This window comes from Morone saxatilis, unplaced genomic scaffold (assembly GCF_004916995.1).
Source record: "Morone saxatilis isolate NCDOM2014 unplaced genomic scaffold, NCSU_SB_2.0 Contig16, whole genome shotgun sequence".
Classification (NCBI taxonomy): domain Eukaryota; kingdom Metazoa; phylum Chordata; class Actinopteri; family Moronidae; genus Morone; species Morone saxatilis.
This window is the reverse complement of record NW_023339718.1, coordinates 16,181,333-16,199,780: the sequence shown is the minus strand read 5'-3', so window position 1 is coordinate 16,199,780 and position 18,448 is coordinate 16,181,333. Positions and strand designations below refer to the sequence as shown.

At 38.1% G+C, this 18,448-nt stretch overlaps 1 protein-coding gene across 1 annotated transcript in view; it reads right to left on the bottom strand.

Moving 5' to 3' along the window:
* Nucleotides 1–18,448, bottom strand: part of si:dkey-215k6.1 (transmembrane protein 132D) — a 234,919-nt gene that overhangs the window by 28,661 nt on the left and 187,810 nt on the right. The window contains exon 6 of the mRNA XM_035657686.1: nt 16,492–16,635. Coding sequence (XP_035513579.1) covers nt 16,492–16,635 — 144 coding nt within the window. The remainder of the gene's footprint in view (nt 1–16,491; nt 16,636–18,448) is intronic.

Below are 18,448 nucleotides of genomic sequence, written 5' to 3'. Positions count from 1 at the left end.
TGAAGTTTACTTAAAAAATTTGAGGAAAACGCGTTCTTAAAAAATTAAGTAATGTTTGATGAAAACTTGAGTGAAATTTAACTTAAAAACCATGAGTACTGAAATTGTTATTTAAGTTTCAATGCACCTAACCTTCTCACTAAATTAAATGTATTTGCTCATTTATCACCACTTAAAATTGAAAGCCAAATGCACTAACCTCCCAAGTTGATTTCACTTGAAATCACTTTAATGTTAATTGCTTTTACCCAATACTCCACCTAGTATCTTCTATTTATGTAACTGTTTTAAAACCAGAAATTCTAAATAAGAAAAGAAATAAGCAAACCAAAAGTACATTGTTTTCATGTTTTATTTTAACTTGGGACACAGGAAACATTTTAAACCATAATTCATTTTGTTCTTGGTTGACCCCTGGTGGTATATAACTATTTATAGAAGGGGAAGAAGAAAGAAGACTGCCTCCTCCTCTGTTAACTTCTGCGTCTCTACATGCACGAATTGGAAAGTGGAACCACAACTTTAGCTCTGATGTTACTTATCCGGGTTTACAGTGTATCATGGTTACAATAATAAACAGTTGGTTAAGGTTATGGAGCGATCGGTATTACAAGAAACCAACAATGACTGTGAGTGGGAAATGGCAAATGAACAGCAGTCTCAAGGGGTAAAGTGGGACGTTTTGATGACCTCCTTCCTCCCGTCATAGTTACCATGGTCACTAGAGGGCTTTGTCACTAAAACAAATGTAGTTTTGGTGGACTTGCTTAAACAACAGATGCTGTTGTTTTTCTTGGGACACAATAAATGGTTCCGCTTTTCTGCACAATGATTTGAAAGTTTATTTAGCCACTAAGTTTCTGTCAGCGGTAACAGTTTAGCACTGCCAAGGTTGTTACTGACAAGTATGATTGTAAGAAAAATTTGTAGTAATTGTGTAATTATTTCAACCTGACAATATCATGCTTAATACTAATCATTACATTTCATGAAAGCATACTACATAAGCCAACAGCAACACATGGCATTGGAAATATTTTTATAATTTATTAGACTAATGGATGGAAACGAAAACGAAAAAGAGATGGGAGAGGAGAGGGAAAGAGAGAGAGAGATAGACAATGACCCAGATAGAGAGAATGACACACAAAAGAAAATAAAGGGAAGTATGAGATAATGTTACACTTTTAGTTAAACCACTATAATAAAAACTTTTAAATCACTCAATTGTGTTTTTGGTATTTAACCACTGATATAACAGATGTATGCTCTGCTGTTAATTCTTGGAACCAGTTCTCATGACTACATCTCCATTTCACGCCCCTGTAACTGTATCTGCCAGTCAATAGCAACGAGGCACAACAGCAATCAGAAGAAGTGTATAGGTGGCAGCTTTTTTTTTCTTTTTGCAATATCAGTCAAATATAAACTAATTGACAGGCCAAATTTCACTGCCTGGTCAGATGATCCACATTCATCCATTCAATTTATCCATTCAGAATGACCAGCACAGGTTTAACATGGCCATATTCTTTATTACAGTAAACTCTGTCCAACTCCCTTCTTTCTCTCCTCTCTACCTTTTCCACTAAGATAATGAATAGTAGTTTATAACATTTCTCTTCACTTTAAAGACTTTCTCTCTTTGTCTCTCCTGTCTTTGTTAGGGGGGTCTACAGGGCTTTAGGAGAAGGCAGGAGGGTATTCTCTGTGTGGGTTTTATATTTGTGTGTGTGTGAGAGAGTCTTTGTATGTGTGTGCTGGAGGGTAGTGATGATTTCTTTTTTTTTTCTAGAAAGTTCCCAGCCCCGTGTGAATTAGTATGCTTATTAGCATAGGGATATAAGTCAACACTGGCCCCAATATGTCTATTTGCATGGCCCTATTGTGGCCTAGGTGTATGCATGTGCGTGCGTGTATGAAAGGGGTGCTTTCTGAAGTGTCCACATTTGCGGTTAGAGTTGGTCTTTTTGCTTATATCCGACATGCTATTAAAATCATATTTAAATGAAGGATATGACAGTCACTGCAGTACAATTTCTTTATTCTATAGCATTAGTGTTAACAACTTTTCTATATTGGAAGTTAAAACGGAAGAATTTAATTAGGTAAGTTAATGTACTGTAAAAGATAACTCCATGTAGTGTCTGATTAAGGGCTGGACCTGCCTGATTTTACAAATAGCTGTGAAAAAACTGGAAATCTTGGTAGAAGAAAATTGCAATATTTACCTAAGGTTGTTATAGTTTTCACATAACAAGTAAGCAGGCAATCCCCTAATTCTTTGTACAGTTTGATTGCCAAAAATATATGTAAATTTGTAAATAAATAAAAGCTATATATACTGAAAGGGAGCCAAAGTACAGCAGTTAGCATGTTTTGAACCATGGCACTTTTACAATAACCTTTTTCACATAAATACGTTATCCACGCAATACAAAATAGGTTACTGCTGAATCTGAAACCTGTCTTGATGCTGACTGTGGTGGCTCCAGTTTGGCTTTGAAACAAATGGAGCGAAGCCTGCAAGCTAGTTCGGGCAGTCAACTCGAGCTGCAGTGCTATACACACATGACATGCCTTACTCCATAATCACTCACCAAGCACACTCTTTCAATCTGGCGGTCTATTTAAGCAGCAAAATTTCCCAGCTCTCCCTCTGCTCTCTCAATGCCGCTGTTGCCCTGCATCCGTATTGATGCTGCTGCTGCTCTGTAAGCTATTGCTGCCTGCTGCGCTGTAAGCCCCACTACCACCCCAGCATCCACCTATAGGCTCCGGCTAGGGAGTTTAAGGTATTTGCTCACCACTCCCCAATATCTCTATGTTTGAAAATAAACATTTCAAACATGAGTTGTCTGACTGAACTGCTTTTATTGTCAATGTGCAGTGGAAATGATGAAGCCATAGAAATAGGAAATAATATAATGGAAAAACATGCCTTCACCGTACTAGAAAAATGCATGCACAATTGCTTCAAACGCATGACACAAATCTCACACAGTTGTGTACTCCAGGCATTTTTGTTCATCCAGGACAGATTTAGTGGACCGAGTCTGTTCAGCTTATTTGCTCAACATGGAGCTAATCATAATGGTAATTACCTGCTTGTACTGTGCCCGTTTTTTGCCCTCTCAAATTTACACTACATAGTTTCATAACATTTAGTGAGTAAGGCTTAAGTGGATGTAAACACCAGCGGTGTAATACTGGATAGGCCAGACGCTCGACCTCTGTGAAAGCGGTTCAACAGTCTGGCCTTTCTAATGTTAATAGCCCTGCAGTGGAAGCCCACGGCTGGCTGCTAACAAGAGAACAGTGCACTGGGAAATGCAGCAATACTGCAGTTGATTCACACAATCTCTCCTTCTCTATTTCTTTCCTCCTCTGTGTTTTTACTTCTCAACTTTTAAATAGGCTGAGTGCAAAAGGGGACGTGGTTAACATGAGAAAGAAGGGCAGAGAAAGAAATGGCTAGAGAGCATGCAATTTAGGAACTAGAAACAGCATTAGACTGTTCAGGCATCTGATCAGGATGCCTCCTTGATGCCTCACTGTGGAGCTATTCTGGGCACGTCCAACTGGGAGGAGACCCCGGGGCAAACCCACAACACACTGGAGAGATTATACATCCAACATGAGACGGCCTCAGGATCCCCCAGGAGGAGCTGGAGGACAAGGCTTGGGGAAAAGGACATCTGCTGTTCTGCTTTTCCTGTAACCTTAAACTGAACTGGATAAGTGGCCAGCAACGTATCAATGGACTGATGTTTTACTGAAGAGAGAGGAAGAAGGAGCACAATCCAACAGATTGTTCAAGTCTCTAAACTCATATGTTGATGTTTTATTGATGAAGAACCATACGTGTAGCATCTTGAAATAAATATCTTTTAGATCTTCTTTTAAATATTAGATATAAATACATCTGTAAAAACTGGGATAGTTTTATTGATGGATTCCAAGGAGATTTTTCTTTTTTGTATTTATTCACTTGTAAAATATATCCAGTGATGCTTCAGGAAATGTAAAGTGTCACTAGTGTTTCCCATTGACGCTCACAACAGCACATCTCTAAAAGCAGCGAAAACCCAGGGGCTTTTACCCGGTTTTACTCAAACTGAATTAACCTCCACAGTTTTAATAAATTATACATGTGGAAATATTATTGGTATTATAAGGCATCAAGCTCCATTGGCTCTGTATTTCCACCAACCTGTAAATGTCAGGGTCAGTTTTAACTTGCTATGTGGTCAAATTCAGATGGTCAAAGAGTAAGGAAGATGTGGCTTAAAGTGTCCATTTACAGCAGAGGTCTGCAACCTGACCAGAGTGTGATGAGACCTGGCAGGCTTGATACACTCTGGCTCCGTGTGTTCTGTGTGGGTTCCAGTTGGGTTTGGGCAGAAAATATAAACAGCTGCCGATTTCTCAGGATGTTGTTAGCCACTTGGGGAAATTTTAGTAACGCCTGTGGACACTTAGTGGGATGCTAGTTTTGATCAATTAAGCAAATGGTTTCTGGCTGTTCCGTTTTAGGTTGTGCTTTACTAAGGGGAGAGGTTTACATTTTTCTTGCTGCTTAATAAGAGCAAACAGTCACCTAAGTTGTTACTTCATCGTGATTGATAGGCAATTTACATTGTGTACCACAATGTCTGTTTGGCTATGTGTATACCTTTAGTGCAGTACATATATGCAGTACACACCTAAAGATGGTCATATGAGACTGATTTGATTGCGCTGATATTAAAAGCACAACTGAGAAGAGCTTGTGAATTTGTTGTCACTCAGAGTTGCTACTCATGTCTTGGAAAGACAACATTCAACATTGGGGTTAAGTACCGGGCTGGACAGACCCATACACACACACCTGAAGGATAGCAGCAGTCCTGCCAGTGGTGTCTGAACTGTCCATGTGTGCCAGTGGCAGGGCACTAATGCACAGCCAGGAAACAACATGGCTACCTAAGGGAACGCAAAATGGATGCATGGCAATAGCTGCCAAAATGTCAGGGTGAGAGAGAGAAAGAGAGATCAGTGGAGGCCAGTGTGGAGGCATGAGCGAACCCACCCCCCCTGCTGACCAGACTGAAACAGTGGAAATATAATTTTACCTTTTTAAGCGGTTGACATCCATATCTGAAACATAAAGCATCATTAACGTTGAATTAAACACTAATCGGTGGTAATCAGCCATTAAGAGTTAAGACTGTATGTTTAAGAGACTGAAGAGAGGATAGGGATATGGGGATATGGGGTGAAGGTTTGGGGCATACTTGAAGACCAATATGGGATTTTAGTTACCTTTTTTTCTGAAGTTTGTGTTTTGAGTATTTGTAGTCCAACTGTCTTCTTGAACTTTTGACCTTCATGAAGTGATTGCCCAGAATTATGGCCAGCGTGTGTGTTTATGTTGAGAAACAGCGTTTGGAGGTGTAACACATGGCACAACCCTACTTAAGTTATCAATACGTGGATGTTTGTGTGTTTATGTGATTGCTGCTGTGTATTTTAGCATGGTAATTAGCAGCTAATTAGTTATTGATTGAGGCCAGTATATTTTATGGAGGTGAGAGGACGAGTGTGACACAGGGCACAGCATAACACCTCAGCCATTATTCACCCTCTGGTGCGCAGACACACAGGCGTACACACATACGCAGACACACTCATTTCTCCCCTCACTATTAATATTTCACTCTCTTTCTTCTCTTGCTTTACACATGTCTCAATCTCACTTACTACACATAAAATAACTTATTTTCTCTCTTCTCTCATTTTTTATATTTTCATCTATTTAAACGTAATTAGTAAGTGATGAAACCAATTTCTTAGATAGTAGGCCATTCCCTCCAGTCTGGTGCAAAAAGTGAAATTGTGTATTTCAGCAAATGCCTTTTATGCAAGTTATAGATAGATAGCAAGCATAGCAAATCCATCAACATAGGAGGTAAATAAAAGTAAACAAAGTATTTTTCTTAACTAATGTTGTAATTGCTTAAATGATTTCATTTAATTTGATCTGTTATGTTTTGGATTTTATTCCTGTTCTTACTGACTATACCTTTTGAAAATGCATTTATTTGCTGGTGTTGTTAGTCATATGACAGTCTACTGTTCTGCCAACTAAAGCTGTGTCATCAGCAAACTTAATCAAATATCTGTTTGAGTGCTGACTGACAGAGTTCTTACTGCATATACAGTCGATAAAACTGGGCACGCGACTCAGCTTTAAGAAGAGGCAAAACTTGTCAGGTTCGTCTTGGGAGTAATTTTCTTAATTAAATTGACATAATATGCTGCTTTCATGGTAGGAACTCTTTTTGTGGCAAAATCTGTTTGCATACACAGCTGTAGTGGACTATTTGACAGCATATACGTTGTTTAAAATTGGTAACATTTGTTTAATGAAATATCTAACTCAACCAGTCAAAAGTGGCCTGGCAGTTTTTTGGTTGCAGGTAAAAGCAATATGCATACCACACGTAAAGTATCTAATTGAGCAACATCTGTAGATACACCGCTGAGTTAATAAAATATTTTAATAATATTTAAATAATTTAATCTGGTGGAATACAAAATCAGTTCTGATGCAAGGTGGATGCAAGAGAAATGTATGACGGCAGATATCTGCACTCTTACTGTATACTGTAGTGACACTGGCGCATTTAACTTTTTATAAAGCCTTGAGTGAAGCAGTTTTTTACTCCCTGGAATTTTTTTTGTTACTGAGCAATCTGTTGAACATTTTATGGGGAAGCACTAGGGAACATTCGGAGCTTTGCTGATTTAACAACAAAATCTCTTTCTGCGGCGTAAGAACTGAATCACTGGAGGTCTAAAAATCATTTTAGAAGCCTCAAGGTCACAGCTCCCACAGATATATGTCTTTGGGTGTTGCTAATGGTCTGGTCTGATGTTGTGCACTTCAAATCGCTGGCTATTTCTTAAGCCTGTTACTGCTAAATGGAAAATGTGTGAGTTTAGCTGAATATGTGTGTGTGTGTATGTGTTTGTGCGCGCGTGTGACCTCTGCCTTTAATCCACTTTACCTTTCATTTCCTTTCTAGGCTCTCAAATGACCCAAGGCACCTGGATAGAATCCTCTCCCAGTTTCTCTCCTGTTCTACCATGTCCTTTTTTGGCATTTCTTCTCCTCTTAAACACACATAATCAATTTTACCCTAATCAATCCATTCATGAAAGTCAAAGTCATACCCTCAACTTCATTAATGGTTTACCTTATGTTACTTTTTCAAATTATGGCATCAATTTTGCCTCCCTTCCGTGAAAATGGATGTATAGCATTCAGGAAACCCTTCAAGCGAAAAATGTTCTGACATCAATTTGAAAATGTAATCATGTTTGTCAAACAGAAGGTTTGTTCATAATCCTGATGAAGGTCAGAGGCCAGATTCAGATGAAGAGCAGCACCCACATAATAGATAGTTATAATGTCTTTTTCGTAATCAGCATTTTTTGAAAATCAATACAACACATGTTTTAAGATTTATTATTATTTGTTTAAATTCCACAATTGTGCTGTATCTGTGTCTTGCAGTAATCAATGGTTGTTTGGTTGCAACAAACTGCTGATAAGGTTCATTGGTTAATTAAGGCAAACTTGATTCACTTGATTAGTTGATTTATAAAAATAAATTAAATACACCACTTAGTTGACACTTTTAAACAAATCAACTCACAATGCAATGATTGCATATTGTTTTGTTTTGCTCACTGCAATGTTGGTGTTTTGTACTACCCACAGAATTACACAGGACTACTGAGTTCCAGCTTCAAAATTTAAAATAAAATAACCCCAGGTGACTGTAATTATCCTTTATTCATATCCATCCATAATGAAAATGGTGAAAATATGGCCCTGTTAAAAAGCAGAAATATTTCTTTTTTTGCTGTTGCCAAAAGGGGATGCTTACTTATTGGACAAGTGTGTGTACTTCCAAAATAGATTTATTTACAGCATATACACACTAAGTAAAGAATTTAAACACTCAAGCTATGATTAATTTTTAAATTTTTATCTGTTTTAATCAGTCAGGCAGCAGCTCCAAACTTTTAACTCTGTGGCAAGGCAGTAAGAATCAATTAATTTGCCAAGAGCAATAAATGTACAGGGAATTGTCCTTGTGTCTTTAAGTGCAAGTACATAATAGCGAGACTTCGCATTCACTGCAAGAGGAAGAACATTGTACTGTACACACCAACCAACATGTACTTTGCACATAGTGCATTATAGTTAGTTCTTGCACTGTATCATACAAAACGGTGCAGCTATAGAAAGAAACAGAAAAGAATACTAATAGAACAACATGCAAATATATAATTGCATTGAGAGACTAAATGACTTTTGATCAGTTTTGCTCCTGAGGCTTTAAGTGGCTTTAAGACTCATCTTGACTTTATAAATAGTGTGTCATAGGGCAAGCAACACTTGGCAGTAACAGGAAATGAACTCGAAAGAAATGACAGTAATAGTAGTATTGTTAAACCCAGAGGGAGCAGAGGGATTTGGTGTCACAAAAACCTGCTTATCGTTTTTTCTTTACTCTCTAACAAAATTTGATACGGCACCTTTGCTGACTAAGACACTAATGATTGGTTTAAGTGCATATAGTTCAAAAAAGCCAGCAAAAGGGGTAAATACGATCCTTATTGGCACTGATGATAGCCTGATACGTTTTCCTAAATGCAGCATGTCATATTAAAGGATCGGTTACTTGCTATCTCAGGTAACTCAAGTAATTTTTCTTTCCCAATGTCACCATACAGTGTGACATATGATCAGCCTTTTATACAGTACACTCACACATACCCAAACACACATTTTTGTCACTAGTGAGGACTCTGTATTGACTGATTGCGTGATACTAACCTTAATCAAAAAGCCTTAAATGTTAAACCTTGTGAGGACAATAGTTTTTTCGCCCCCAGGTAGATTAGAGTTTGTTGAAGTGGGAAGAGCTATTTTAGGCTCTCGAGGTAAAAAATTATAAATTTTCTTCATAGCCAATGTTAGGTAACTCACAGTTGGGGCACTTCTCTTGCATGAAATTCTTTTGCAATCATTTTAAAAGATTACCAACTGTGTTATGAAATGTCTGCTTCTTTGAAAGTGAGTTCAAATTACAAGCCTGTGTGGTTAAAAATATATGGTTAGAAGTAAACTAAGTCTACTTATGTGCATTTTGGTAAGAAACATCCAATCACAGAGCTCATAATTTTGCCAAGTTGAAGCTAAAGATTATACTGCACTGTATTGTACTAAATTTTACAATCTGCTAAATTAATTTATCTTGGTCATCTATGTTAGATTTAGATGCATTTGGCAACTGTGGCACTGTGTTTTATTCACAAATGCAACAACAAAGCGCTTTCAATTCCTCTGAGGTAGGAATCCTCTCCATAGCCATGGTGCCTCATGGGTATTGTGGTATTTAGAGCCGGCCACCATGTCAAACTGATGCAAAAAGCAAGTTTTCTCAGAGACGTAGATGAAGTAATAAAAACTGGTGGACATAACATAAAAATACAGGATTGTTTAAGACTCTTGTTTTGTTATGTATGTTGAGGAATATTGAGAATTGAATTATAAGTCAAGAATGGAAGTGGGAATTAAAATATAAAAATATTTCCAGAAACAGTTTTGATTTTATGTGTTACATTAACCTTTGTGATGTAAAGTATATATTGTTGTTATGAGGTACTTACATTGTTGACTCAGTGTTACTGTTCACTTATATAGCAACATTCCAAATGAGATCTTTTTCTGATTCGTAATCATCAATGACTTTGATGTGTTTTATTCAGTATTGTTGACTTGTACTCCCTGTCTTTTTTGTGACCACTACATTGCACCTACATGCACACACAAATGAAAAACTCATTGATCAATTGATTGATCTAGCCTTTCTGCTACTTGGTGGCCCTCCAGAACTCAGGCTTCTCTCTCCTCTCACCTGTCTCCCACCCCCACCTCCTCCACACCTCATGTCCTCCCCCTCTTTTATATTCAAGTGCAGTGACAGCATGTAGGCTCACCTGCCTGAAAAAATGTCCTTTGTTTCTAAATATGATGAGCTCTAACACCTCCATCGACAAGAATAGCTATATGACCTTCAGAACCTAGCATGTAATTGATTGATGTCCACTTACCTCAAACTATGATGAAGCACTTCCTTGAACGTTTTCACCTACACACAAAAACTGTAACACTTCATCCATTCCCAGATTTAAACCTAACTGAAGCCACAAAATAACTTTAACCCATAGTGTGGATAAAGGAGAAAGTTGAAGGTAAACGGTAAATGTTAATGTGAATGTGATATATACCCACCACCTCTCTTTCAAATATAAAGAAACATTTTGTTTTAATTCCTTATCAAATATCTTTTAATGCCCTCACGGAGATATACTGTAAGTGCAAACACATAGTGCCTTTCCAAGGACAGCGATATGTGTGTGTGTATGTGTGAATGCATGTGGGATCACGTAGACGCGTGTCAAACTCTGCGACTGGTTCATTAAATGGCACACGGATCAATTCTTAATCTGCTTTGTATCTGTCCTAACACATGCAGGAACACACACCTTGAATCTCCCTCAAACATGCATTCAGGCACACACAGAAGCCCTCCTCCGTCACGTCCGAGCCTTTTTGCCTTCCTCATTGTCAAATTCAATTACTGATGACATCACTAAAGGAATCTCCACATGAACCAATTACTGCTCAAATCACCTGGGTGTGTCTGTGAAATGATCTGGGTTTGTGTGTGTGTGTGTGTGAGCAATAGTACGACACAAGTATAATAGAAAGTGTGCGTGCGTCCACCATGGAGGAGAAATAGGACAAAAGCATGTATTAGCTTTTGTTTTAGGTAGTTACAGTGAGATATTGGCCGTAAAAGTAAGAATGTGTGTGTGTGTCTGTATGTTGTGTGTCCAAATGTGTGTGAAGTGAAGTGACTCGCCAGTCAAGCTTTCTGTTCTCTCATGGCACAATCGTGTGATTTCAGATAGAGGTAGAACAAAAGAGCAGAGCGGGCTTGACTGTGTTGAAGTAATGTTATAACAAATGTACAGTTATGACAGAGGTATTGTACTGGTGGTGCCAAATCGCAACAATTACCAAATCTTATGTCATGTTTTAATGTTTTACTGTTAGCTACATGATTTGGTTGAAAACTTCACATCTGGCTCTGGCATTAATGTAATGTAATGTCCTAAAAGCTGCATGTCCAAGGCAAAAAGACAGTATTCTCACCAGAGGATGATCAAAAGAAACCTAATTGATCGTGTATTGTAGTGCATAGCTAATTTGAATTACTATTTTAAGTATGACAATGTAAGATCAGGTGTATAATGTTGTCTCTTACATACTTATTCATATTTTCAATGTTTTCACTTTCAACCCCAAAAGAGAAAAGGCTTTTAGAATAAGGACTACCAAGATGTGTTTGGCAAACGTGACACGATCTTGGATAATGTTGACTGAGGCTCCTAGAGGGTAAACTCCCCCAAATTGAGCAGAACAGAACCGTTAACATTACCTTAGAATGGCTTAGCTAACAGGCTAACCCCGGCTTAGCGAATGGTCAATTGTTTCTCGCAAGGGATGAAGGTGTTAAGCTGGTGGGATATTGTCTTGAGAAAAGCTTGTTTGCTTTTTTTTTAAAGTCATCAGAAATCTCTCGCCATTCATGTATTTCTTTTTCCTCTCCTACCTTTCTTTTACTTCCTTTGCCTCATTCCTTAATTTTCTCAGATTCATCTAAATTGTAAAATGTCATTTGTACTTCCCCTACTTCCCCTTATTGATCTATTTGTCATCTTCTCAGAACTCCTCATCTCATCTTTCCTCCTCTCACTACCTTACTTTATCGGAGAAAGGCTTGCGTGAGGTCAGGATAATGGTACTAATTTGTGTGTATGTGTGTGCTTGTCCCCTATCCGTCCCCTACTGGATTTGACACCACTGACCCACACATACTGCTGTGTCAACAATAGCAGCACATACACATACACACATCACAGAAGACAGCATCTCAGAAGACCCTAACAAGATAGTTTACAGAGAATGAGAGAAGAGGGAGGGAGGGCTGAAGAAAGGTTTTATCTATGTGGTACATCGCTGCTGCTTATGTTGATGTCAGGGATAAATGGGCTCAACATGAGCTGCATCAGTGAAATCCTCAGCAGTACACTGCAGCCAGTGACAGGTTCAGCCAGTCATTTCATCCATACGTTCATTAGCAGAGAACAGAAAAGCACTGAGCAATTCCCCCTGCAAACATTTATCCACCATGAGTAATTAAACAAAAGGTTGGTTAATGGAATGTGATGCGAAACCAAATGAGAACTCTAATCTTCCTCAGCCTATTGCTTGTAAAACAGTGAGACATTTTACCCCCTCAAGAGTATATCCTTCGTTCTTCTTTACAGCACAGGGAGAAAACCAGGGCAAAATGTTAGGGTTAGGGATATAAATAAAGTTGAGTTGACTTTCTATTATTGAAACTAGACAGAAGGCTGCCGATAGGGGTGTCAGGTCAGTTCAATGTGTCTTTCTAGAAGGCATGAACAAACAAAATGTATTTTATTGTCTGATATGGAGGACTGGTTTAAAATGTAGTGTGCCAGAGGCATTGCACATTAACAATATTACTAAAATTGTAAAGTTAGAAAATGATCACATGACAAAGCAGGTATTAACTCCACTTTTAGTTCTGTGTTTGGTTTTAATCACGCGCTGAACATCTAAATGGCCAGTTTAGTATTCAGTTGCACTAAGTTATGGGCTGTAGCAGTTTATGTCTGCCAATCCTGACAACGTGGCAGATTTTGTATGAAGCCTGTGAGATGGTACTGCCTTAGAGCCTCAGCTCAGGGCGCGATAGTCCTGTGTGTGTGCTGCTTAGACTCTCTGGATTGTACTTTACAGCTGTCACAGTGACTCACTGACAGCTACCTGGAGCTGTACCCCATGGGTGCCATTGTCAAACAGCTGTCTGTGTTAAAGCTCTCTCTCTCTCTCTTTCTCTCTCTCTCTCTCGCTCTCTTTCTTTCTCTCTGTGTGTGTGTGCGTGTGTGTGTGTGTTTGTAAGGAAATGCGAGAATGCGGAAATATCTGTCAGATCAGATGTCAACAAACAATAGTTTGCAAACACTCAATCATCACACAGACTACACAATCTCTTTGCCACACAGACAAACACAATTGGCACAAAACAGGGCTTATGGATGCTAAACAGCTTATCCATATACAGAGGTGAGTTTATAGTGTCTCCTCTGTGTTGCGTTATACCAGTGCTTGCCATAGTATCAGTGTGCTGTCCTAAACTGTCTAAATTGTTTTATTTTACTTTCCCTATTTGCTGCACACCATAATTAAAACATTAGCAGCAGAGATTTGAAAAGGGAATTTGTCTCCATTTGATGGATGCAGTTGTCTAGAGCTTGTTCTTTTTTGTTATTGAGAAGGGCCTCAGTAGTATTTTACTAATTCTGTCTATTACTGTTATGCTTAAAGTGCATATACTTTTGACTGATGTTGAAGTAATTCAACAAGGATCTTTCCTTAAACCTGAAATCCCTGGCTCTCATGTTCACAGCAGCAGGGTGGGATAGCAGTTCTTGATGAGTTTTTGTTCACCCCTACATCTGTTACCTGGTCTTGATGGGAAATGAAGAAGTAAAGGAAGTTCTGATGACAGTAGCTGTTCTTCAAGGTGCATTCAGACAGAATGTAAAGCAGAGGTGACATGACTGCGCACAAAATTGATGGAAAAGCAAGGGTTTGAGCAAGGTGGTAAGAACTGATGCAAAGACACATGAGCTGATGAGTGCATCAGCTAGACTGAAAATTAAGCACTCATCTCAAAGATGTATCACTTCACTTTGCAAAATGTACAGGGAGAGAGTCTAAGGTACAGTAATAGAAATGACTGGAGATCCTAGCAAGTATAAAACTCTGTAGCTGTAACACAAACATACACAGGCATACACACATAGAGTCAATCACAGAGTCAAACATCTAAATGCAGCTTTAGGCTGCTTATTGTTTAAACATTAAGCTTAAGTGGTATAGTTCATGTGTGTTATATACATATCATCTATTAAACATGCGGTGTGTGTGTGTGTGTGTGTGTGTGTGTGTGCGCGCGCACTCTCATGTTTGTCTATAAAGGTCCAGATGCGGTATTTCCTCACTTAAATGCAAACACTTTCCTTGTTTCACTCACATAAGGACTCCCACACACACAAACACATATACAAAAACACAACCAAAAGATGCATACACACAAACAAGCAACCCTTTCCTACACATTCCTTTCCACACACACACACTGACACACACACACACACACACACACACACAAACACACAAAGTGCTAACATTACATCTATCTGAATGACTTCCTTCCATTTTCACTGTGTTGTTATTGATTGTACTTAAACAACACCACTCCTGTCGGCTTGTACCAGGAAATTGGCTTCATATTGAAACTGTCACAGCAAGGGTGCGTTTCATTTTAGGCCCTGCGGGGCAAAGGGAACGTAGCACAAAGGGAATCAATCTTCATTCTATGACACCACCTTATTTCTGTACAGGTTTTTTTTTTTTTTAGGAGTTTTTCTGTTTTATAATAAGTACAGTCATTTTGTCAGTGGTTAAGACTGTCCTTCCACCAGATTCAAAAGTGTCACTGATCACACATCCTGCTTAAGTGCTTCAGAGAGACACTGGATTCCTGCCAGTTCTGTGGTGGCTGCTCTAGCTGATCCTGATCTCTGACCTCCTTGTGGAGGAGATTAAGCAAAATAGTAAGGAATGATAATGATTACGGAGTCAAAAAAGAAAAAAAACAAGATAGTGATCCTTGGTGTTATTGAAGAAAATTATAAATTTGTGACATGGAAATGTTTTACTTCAGGAACCAAGTGAACTGTGTCGAGTATGCAGTGTTTCAGTATTTCTTGACGATGTTAATGTTAATAAAATAAAAAATAAAAAAATAAAATTTAGGATTATTACAGTATAAATTAGACAAAGTTATAACCAGTTTAATACACACAAGAGCACATACGTTTATGTTGTTATTTTGCACCAACCTATCTCTGGTTGGACAAAATTACTTTTAGTAGTTTTGGATAGTCACTGACTGTGCATACTCCTAAAATTGAGGATGAAAACACATACCTGCCACTTTGACAAAGCTGTACAGGGAGATAACGTTACCCTGTAGTGGTTTCACCACTAGTAACATTATGGAGCATGAGTGGGAATCTGTTTTCATGAGTGAGAATCGGTTCTGTTTGTTGCATGAGGAGGGACATGCATGCACACAAGCAGGTGACATTATACGTGTTCTTGCCGATGGTTTCACAATATTCCACAGTTCTCCAGGTGATGGCTCACCACGAAATTCAGCAGTGCTAAGGCAGGGAATGAGACTGCTCGTGAGTAAATATGGATGCAAACCATACAGGTTTTTAAAAAATGTGAAATGCATTCAACATATTTGTTTGGCCTCAAGGATATAGACTGTGTGTTTTGGCGAATAACACTGAATGTAAACAGAAACCTTGTTTAAAAGAAAACTCAAGAGGGCACTTTTAATAAGCTGAACGTGAAGGCCTTTATACATATTTTTAATGCAACCTGCTACCAACATTTTTCATAATGTCTGAAAGCTGAAAAGTTAACAACTTTTTACCAAACCATTCTTTTTTTTGAAGATAGTTCAGTAATCACACAGTTAACTAGGAAGTGTCTCTAATGGCCAAGAAAAAAAACAAATGTTGCTTCTTTATGGCCAAATAAATGCAAAGTTTCCCACATATCAGCATTTCTGAGCCATTTTCACATTCAGTAGCACAGAAACTGAGATAAAGGAAAAGCCTGTCTTGAGTGTCTCATTATGCTTTGTTTCACAAAGTGAATTAGAGAACAACACAAATCCTCCAGATTTTAGATTACAATGATGATTCAAGATAGATTCCTTGCTGTGTAAAATACCCCCAGTTTACCTCCTCACATTATTGTGATTTCCTCCCTGTTCTTTAAACATCAAATTTCCAAGCTCTTGAGAAATCATTCTTAATCTATTTTCACATACCTGGCAGACCATGACTTTTTGTGAGTTGCCTGAGCCCATTTTTCACTTTGGCACATGTTCAATCACAAAGCAAAATATCAACTGGTTTACCAATTACAACTTTACCCCAAAATGTACTGCAGGCAGTAATACAGACCAATAACAATCATCTCAAATTGAACTGTGTAATGTATCTACTTGAGTTTAAAACCTGGTATCAAAAATAAAAAGCACACCAGTAAAGTTATTAATAATGTGCCTTCAGGTCTTGGTTTGACAATGTGCATACGTGTCCGGTTTTAAATAATAAAACTGGGTATAGGTGTTGTATAATTAGTATTCATGTGACCTCTCAGTGTGTACTTTGAACAGGTACCTTGACAACGTCCACGTCTGTAGAGCTGCAGGTGACTGAGTCATCCACCTCCCTCACCTGCCCGTCGGTCTCCACGGTAACCAGTTTGATGGGCACTGCGACGCGCCGACCTGTAAGAATGGCTGTGTTCACCACCTCTGTGTCCTACGGAGAGGAAGAAAGACAAAGAAAGTTTCTTAAACAAAAAAAAACACAATCTTGAAGGTTTTAGTTTCATCTTATATTACAGGTTGAATATTACCTTCATGTATAGATCAATTCAGACTGACTCACTGACTTTACCACTTTAACCACATTAAACATTATTTTCTGTGCTTTCTGTGATTTTGGTTGAAAAGTCTTTAACTTAAATAGGTTATTAGCAAGTCTGCAGAAAGTATTGAGGTTACAACACAGGCACCTGATAAACTAGCTTACTGTAAGTGACACCAACAAAAACAAAGGGATTTTATGATTTAATAAATTCATAGACAAATAAGCTATGTTCTATTTATCTTAAAGGGATTAAAAGGAAAACAATAACAAATTTGGGACCACCACAGTAGTATTTTTAAGATTGCCCATTTTATGTCATGTTGTGTTCTTTTATATCAGCAGGTAGATAGATAGGCTATTGTATTCAAAGTAGAGTAGCCTAGGTGGTAGTATTTAGCCATTATTCATGCACCTGCACTAATTTTAAATGCACCCTAAGTCATTTTGTTCTGGGACTGGGCCTGGCTTTATACAGTTAACCAAGGAGCAAAAGGTATTTAGATATAACATTTCCACTAATAAATGGTCATTTGATGTGACAATATTACTTTTTTGTTTAAAAACATTTAATTCTAATAAATGACTTGTTTACACTTAATTTAATTTAATTTAATTTAATCACTTTGAGGCACAGTACACTTCTTGTTACACATACAGTTAATACATCATAAATATTAGTGCTTATGTGCTGCTATTTGAGCTTTAGCAGGTCTCCACCCAAAGTGCATGAGACGGATGATATGATTGAATATGCTCAAAGATGCAGAAGGAGCGAAAGGAATAAACAAGTAACAGAGACCAGGGGAGAGTTTTAAAGGAGGAGAAAGATAAAAAAAGAGGTGATTATAAACCTCACGATTAATGTAATCAGCATGATTACATTTGATTAGATCCTTCCAACAAAAATAGCACAAACACACCACACACACACACATACCTCAGAGTGCTGTGTACCAACGTCAATCTTGATTATTTGGCATTGAGTTTCCAAGGGGGCATTTATTACCGCCAACACACACACAAAGCCTGATTACAGGGTATTTTGCTTGGTCCACTGTTTGGGAGTTTGTGTGTGAGTGCTATTTGACTCAATTCAGCTGTGCATACAGGATGCCAACAGAGAAGATGAAAAAAGAAAAACAGAATAAAGGTACTGCATTGTACATACAGTATTTCACTGTGTAGTTTCATAGTTTGGATTGAAATGGTTTTAATCCAAAATGGTGTGCACCTCAGGTAGACAATAATGCGTGTGTATATGTGTGTTCTTGTACGTCTGTCTTTGTGAGAACATTTACATTGTCAGATGGGCACATTATTGGAAAGTTAGGATATTTTGTCTGTTCCTCACATTTAGGCTTCAGACTTAGTTTAAGGGTTAAAGGTAGAACACTGTATATAAGTACAGTACTTGAGTAAATGTACTTTCCACAATTTTACATTGTATGGAAAAATAAGGAATATACATTATATTTACAGACACGGTTACACATGCTGCATATAAAAAACCTGCATAAATATGCAGAAACAGGAGGAAGACTAAGGGCAAACATATACAAAAGCACAAGAATATGCAAATAAAATGCAAGTATAAATAGCATATCAGGGCAAACATACACACTTAAAGACATACACACAGTCACAAACGCACATAACAAGAGGCTGATGCACACACTCTCACACTTGACACACACACACACAC